The sequence below is a fragment of the Alnus glutinosa genome, chromosome 9, assembly GCF_958979055.1.
Source record: "Alnus glutinosa chromosome 9, dhAlnGlut1.1, whole genome shotgun sequence".
Lineage (NCBI taxonomy): Eukaryota > Viridiplantae > Streptophyta > Magnoliopsida > Fagales > Betulaceae > Alnus > Alnus glutinosa.
Genome location: NC_084894.1, coordinates 3,144,381 through 3,151,540, shown reverse-complemented (window position 1 = coordinate 3,151,540; position 7,160 = coordinate 3,144,381). Strand labels below are relative to the sequence as shown.

Here is a 7,160-nt window from a genome sequence, read left to right as displayed (position 1 = left end):
CTGGACCCTACTTGTTCATCCATGCACGTATGCTTAAGGTGTCTTTTATTTTCTGTAATCGGATCATGTTCGTCCATTCCATTTGTGGTTAAGCCGTTGTCTTTCGCATTTTCACTTTCTTTTCTATTTTACCAAAAATAATGTTACATACCACATAAATATTCTATAAAACTGATATAGGAATATCTACTAACCATTTTTTTTTTTGAAAGAATGAGTAAAACTATATATAGACAAAAGAATCAACTGTACAAAATGTTCAACCGAACACAACGTTACAACCAAAAAGAACTCTAGGCATTCGACTAGAATTCAAAAACTAAGAGACAGAAAACAACACCAAAACACCCAACTGAACTAAATCAGTAAAGTGGTATCAACATTCCATTTATGGCATAGGCTGATGTTCTCCATATTCTTCTGAAATTTTCTTATCCCAGAAATCTTGCACCGAATTTCCCAAAAAATCTGCTTCAGGATCTGCTCTTCAGTACGAGGTTGCCCGCCAAACTTTATCTCATTTCTAGCTCTCCAAATGTTGTACATATATAGTAGCACTAAAGCTCAATCTACATAAGGACCCCTTTTAGGCTCTTATCCTTCCAGCTGCAACATCCTTCATCAATTACCTCATCCCAATTAGTAGTAGGGTTCAGAACATCACAACGCTTTAGACATTCTTTCCAGATTCTTGAACTGAAACCACATAGGAAAAAAAGGTGGTCTCGGCTTTCAGTTCCACCCCTACAAAATACACAACTAGTATCACCCGTAAATCCCTAAGCAAGCATACGGTCTCCAGTAGAAAGCTTGTTATTGACAACTAATCAAAGGATGAATGCTTGCTTTGGAATAGCAAGTTGATGCCATACTAGCTTCCACCAACTCACAATTGTTTTTTCCTTCCTAAGATAATTCCAGGTATCTGCACAAACATAAGTACCAGACCTACTAATAGTCCATATAGGCTTATCAACAACTCCTATAAGTACATCTGGCAGCCTACTTTGAATAGCAACAAGCTCCTCAGAATGAGCAGGTCTCCAACACCACTCTCCTTGCTTTAAGACCAACTCCAATTTAGCCTCCAGCTTGCTATGTGAGTCATATATAACTCTATAGCCAAACTTGTCCACTAAAGCACCAAAAGGATGCCAAGCATCCACCCATAGATGAATATTGCTGCCTGTGCCCACTTCAAATCTGAGAAAACTCCTTGCTAGGCCTCGCAGATTTAGCAATTTCCTCCAACACCATGAACTATTGTTAGGGACGCTCACACACCAGAAGCTCTTCCCTTTCAACAAGTATTTTTGAACCCAAGCCACCCATATAGAACCAGATTGAGCAAAAATACTCCAAATATGTCTCATCATGGAAGAAATATTCCAAATCTCCACATCTTTCAGCCCCAAACCCCCTTCCTTCTTAGGAAAACACATATCAGTCCAAGACACTTTAGCCTTAGTAGCATTTCCATAATTTCCATTCCATAAAAACCGAATGAATTTCTGATTAATATCCTTAAGAATTCTCTTAGGAAGGATAAAAATGCTAGACCAATATACTTGAATGCTGTAAAGAATAGAAGAAAGGAGTTGCAACCTTCCTGCAAAAGATAGCTTTCTAGAAGACCATGAATCTATGCGGCCAGCAATTTTATCAAGAAGAACTTTGCAATCTGCAGCCGACAACTTATATCTACTAACCATTTTATATATATTAACCATGGTTGATTCAATGGCTACTACACCCTAGCTACCATATCAACTTTGTGAGATATTCATAACATATTTGTGTGGCATGTAGTATTACTCTTTATGTAATTTCCTCGAACTCTAAAAAATCACTATGAAAAAACCGGTGATTAGGGTCGTTTTAAAAAAATGACGCTAAATTCTGCATTTACGACGTTTTCGTTAAATGTCGTAAAATTAGCGTCACTCTTATGTAAAAGACACTAATTAAGAAATAATTTTTATCGTTTGATAAATAATGCCGATTGATAAATAATGCCGTTACAATGGTAGTGCGACATGTCATCTTGACAAAGAGAGACTCACTTGAGTGTGGGAAGAAAAATAGCTCCATCACAAAATGAGAAAATGTGGAAGGATGAGAAAACCCAAGGAACAAAAAAATTGGCACACGATGGATATTTGTGGGCATTTTGATTTCGGTTTATGATATAAGATGCAAAAAAAATGAGTGAACCAAAAAAAAAATGGCACATGATTGAATACTGGCGTTAGCCTATAGCTCTGATACCATGTAAGATCACATAATCTATGAAAGAGATGAGAACAAGAAAGAAAGACAGAGAATTAAGGTAGTTCGACCTATAGCCTACATCCACCCGTCAAAACCTTTTGTTGGCTACATCTTTACTTAATTCGTTTGATTGTATACAAGATTCTCTTTATAAAGAAATAGTTTAAACGTTGCAAGTCTATTTTACTTTTACATTAACAATAATATAATAAATCGAATTGATCATTTTGTAACTCTTGTAACCTTGTCTCTAGTTCTTGCAACTCTTGTCTCAGTAAATAATCACTAAGTAACTTGTTTAGTCTTTGACAACTAATTAATTAATCACATAAACCCAATAAATAGTTGTCATTATGTGAAGAAAAACACACATGGATGATCATGATTTTCTCAATATTGTCCCTTTAATGGTTTTGAAATAATTCTTTTAATAAAATGTTTGGAGGAAAACTTTGTCCAATGAGATATCCTTTTTCATCTCTACTCTCTTTTCAGCAAGCTGCTCAATCCCTTTGAATGTTGCGAATTTATCACTCGAACCCATGTCTATATATGATATATGTTTCAAGTTAATTGGTTGTCCAAGGTGATAAGTTGAAGTACTGGAAAATCATTCGGATAAAATTGAGCAAGAGGAAGTAATTTCTCCTCGTTAAAAGCAACAAACGAGTCATCTTGGCTCAAGCACGCAACACAACGTAATAATTTAGAATTAACCTCATTAAAACTACCTTTAAATTCTTGGAGTTGCATATGTCTTTCACTCTTATATTTAATTTCCCATTGCATTATGATTTACTTAGGAAAATCTGTTTGGTTAACTGGTATTTAGAACGGTTTTTAGTGTTTGATAAGTGAAAATTGCTTTCTAAAAGTTTACCAAACACGCCAAATTAATCTTTTTCCTGAATTAAAAACATAGAATAATTTTCAAAAATATTATTTTCGTATTCTCTAAAAACGTATGTGGTTTTTCTTTAAAAAAGACTATCAAAAATTAGTTTTTGAAAGCACATTGAGTAGTTCTTTTTTTGCATTATAGATTTACAGTTTTCTATTTTTATGGATGTATCATATACAGTTGCCTCAAAAGTAGGAGCAATTACTCGATCTGTAAATCCGCAACTTCCTTTTTCTTACTTTTTTTTGATGAAACAAATAGAATATATCATTCTATAAAGCTATAAAGCTTTTAAAATGATTGACAATTGGTCTCCTAATCTTAGTCTAATCTAATACCAGACTAGTCCCTCTGCTGTGGCCTAGTACTGTACACTTGCATACCTGAGTCAGATGCTTCGACGCTGACTCGCTGATCGTGCGTACGTTTCTTTCTTCGACATTATATATATTTTGAGCCATGTCATTAAATTCAACATTTAAGTATTTTAACTAAAAAATCTCCTTTCCTTTAGTGAACACACACACACACACATATATATATATATGGAGAGTGTTAGAAAAACACCCAAAATTACACACCCATTACACATCCCCTCATATATAGGGTGGATTCCATGTGATGGTGGACCACACTACATGTGAGGAGGTGTAAAATTTTCAACTTTTTTTTAGAGAAGTACTTGATTGTACACTCTCATTCCACTCTTATCCAACCCTTGTCTACATGGACCAATAATATTGTTAAAAAAACTAAGCTCCCACTACACTCTCTATATTATATCTCACATTATTGGTCCATGTAATAAGGGCGGGATAGTGGTAGGATGGGAGTATACAACCAATCATTTTTTTTTTCTTTTATATATATATATATATATATAGAGAGAGAGAGAGAGAGAGAGAGAGAGAGAGAGTAATGTTGCTTGCATTGTCCATCTAGACTATTCTAGGCAGAAGTACATGATTCATTTAGAGGCTACTCTATCGATAGGAGCCCACTACCCTCAAACTTAGATTATAGATTAGTAAAAGGTTTTGAAGCTTCATTTACCATTAATTAAACAAATGCTACCGTACACATTGAAGGAATGATAGTATAAATTGTGACCCCTCTGTGCTTATTTACAGGCAGTCCAAATCTTTGAGGCATAGAAGTCGCCTGACTGTTGGGGTTTTCAGTATTGCTAAAAAATGGCCAATCTTTGGCCTCACCTAGTCTATGCATTGGCATTGTTCTTATTAGCCACCAATGTAGCAGCAGAAGACAAGCTACAACCACCACCATTATTCCCATCCCCATTTCCACTACCTAAGCCTCCCCCACCATCTCAATCACCTCCTCTTACATCACGTAATCTTCTACCGCCATTCTCATTCCCATTCCCAATTCCACTACCTAGGCCTCCACACCACAGGCGTCCCCTACCACCACCACCACCACCACCACCCCAATCTCCATCACCTCCCCCACCATCTCCGTCACCACCACCACCATCTCCATCACCTCCGCCTCCTCCCAAGAGGTCACCTCCTCCTCCTCCCAAAAAGTCACCTCCCCCACCATCTCCGTCACCACCACCACCATCATCTCCATCACCTCCTCCCCTACCATCTCCGTCACCTCCGCCTCCACCCAAGAAGTCACCTCCTCCTCCTCCCAAGAAGTCACCTCCCCCACCATCTCCGTCACCTCCTCCCCCACCATCTCCATCACCACCACCACCACCACCATCTCCGTCACCTGCTCCTCCACCATCTCCGTCACCTCCGCCTCCTCCCAAGAAGTCACCTCCTCCTCCTCCCAAGAAGTCACCTCCCCCACCATCTCCGTCACCACCACCACCACCATCTCCGTCACCTCCTCCACCTCCCAAGAAGTCACCTCCCCCACCATCTCCGTCACCTCCTCCTCCACCATCTCCGTCACCTCCGCCTCCTCCCAAGAAGTCACCTCCTCCTCCTCCTCCTTCTCCCAAGAGGTCACCTCCTCCTCCACCCAAGAAGTCACCTCCCCCACCACTTTCATCACCTCCTCCTCCTTCGAACGAGAATCCGCCACCACCTCCCAATTAATGTTGACTAAAACAAACATTCTCCGTACTAAGTTGTGTAAGTATATCGTATTGAAGCACTTTATCTAATATGCCTAGTCCCCTTTTTTTTTTTTTTTTTTTTCCCGCCTCATAATTATCTTATCATTATGATTTGTTTTCTTTTTTTCTTTGTTTTTTTGGCAGCTAATAAAGTCATAAAAAGAATAATTGGTGCTGAAGTAATCAGATGCCATCGTCGGGGACTGGTTTACTACTACTGTTCAATGCCAAACAAGGCAACCTACTTGAGACAAGTGGGCATATATAATATACAATAAAGGACGTACATGATGCCATGCAGCTCATGTGCAAAATATGATTTTATTCTCTTGAGTTGAGATATAATAAATTTGTGATTCCTATAACTGGACCCTACTTGTTCATCCATGCACATATGCTTAAGTGTCTTTTATTTTTCTGTAATCGGATCATGTTCGTCCATTCCATTTGTGGTTAAGCCGTTGTCTTTCACATTTTCACTTACTTTTCTATTTTACCAAAAATAATGTGACATACCTTTATTCCACAAAACTAATATAGGAATATCTACTAACCATTTTATATATATTAACAAAGGTTAATTCAATGGCTATTAGACCCTACCATGTCAGCTTAATTTTTGAGATATTCATAACATATTTGTGTAGCATGTAGCATTACTCTTTAAGTCACAAACTCTAAAAAATCACTATAAAAAAACCGGTGATTAGTGTCGTTTTAGAAAAAACGACTCTAAATTCTGCATTAACAACGTTTTCGTTAAATGTCGTAAAATTAGTGTCACTCTTACGTAAAAGACGCTAATTAAGAAATAATTTTCGTTATTTGATAAATAATGCCGTTAGATTATCAACGTTTATACATAAACGACGCTAATCTAGGAATTTTTTTATCGTTTTGTTTGAAAGAAATGTAACCAACGCTAATGTAGAAATATTTGACGTCACTTCCACAATAACGACGTTGAATATCGTTTTTTCCACAGTAACGACGTCATATCTCATTGTTTCCGCACATCACTATTAGGAAATATACCCTATTTTTCAAGACTTGGGAGATGCGAAAAATAAGAAGAAAACAAAAAAAAACAATCATTTAAGACACCAAGATTTAAGTGGTTCCCCCAATGCAAGGTACATTTACTGGTGAGCCAATTTGCTGAAATATCTTAAAATGAGTCCCAATAGCCTCACCAATTTGGTGAGTGAATAGTACTCGTCAACAATAGTGAGCACTGTTCACTAACCAAAATAATAAAAAACTATTAACATTTTATCTTTCTTCATTTTCTTGTTCTTTTTTTTTTTTTTTCAAAAAAAAAAAAATCTCTCATGCATCACATTCACTCATACGCAACCTCCCTCTCGGTCTATCATCTCCCTTATGCTCACCTCCAAGCTTTTTCCTCCATTTTCTCGGTCTCTCCCCTATCACCAAGCACGACGCCGTCAAGTCTCGTTGTCACCGTTCATCGAGTTCCACGTCGTCATCGTCCGTCGAGTCTCATCGGTACCTCTCTATCCCTCTCCCCCTCTGGTTTGGCCGATAAATGTGATGGTGATCTTGGGTTGTCTTGAATGGTGGGTTGGATTCTGTGTTTCTGAGAATGGTGAGTTTGGGTAAGGATTTCTCCTTAAATGCCGATTTTAGATTTGGAGTCATGGATATGGTTGTTTTTTATTTTTCTATTTCTGAGATGGTTTTTGAGATGGGTTTTGAATGGATTTTCGATTTCCTTAAATGGTTGAGTTGTATTGTGGTCTTGTGGTTGCGTTCAGACATCTCTGTTTTTGGATATGCAGCTATATGTTGGAAGAACCAACATTATATTGAGTTGCCCTTTTCACTTAATAATTTCATTCCAATTCCTAATATATAGCTCACAAGATATTG

At 37.6% G+C, this 7,160-nt stretch overlaps 1 protein-coding gene across 1 annotated transcript; it reads left to right on the top strand.

Moving 5' to 3' along the window:
- Positions 1 to 4,322: 4,322 nt before the first annotated feature.
- Positions 4,323 to 5,595, top strand: LOC133878131 (extensin-like). The gene is made up of 2 exons (XM_062316639.1): positions 4,323 to 5,283; positions 5,412 to 5,595. Exon 1 carries the CDS (start codon positions 4,366 to 4,368, stop codon positions 5,245 to 5,247), a length of 882 nt encoding a protein of 293 aa, XP_062172623.1. The 5' UTR covers positions 4,323 to 4,365; the 3' UTR covers positions 5,248 to 5,283; positions 5,412 to 5,595.
- Positions 5,596 to 7,160: the final 1,565 nt, after the last annotated feature.

Excerpts from the sequence above, each read along its gene's own strand:
- LOC133878131 (XM_062316639.1), top strand. The coding sequence starts at position 4,366 with ATGGCCAATCTTTGGCCTCACCTAGTCTATGCATTGGCATTGTTCTTA.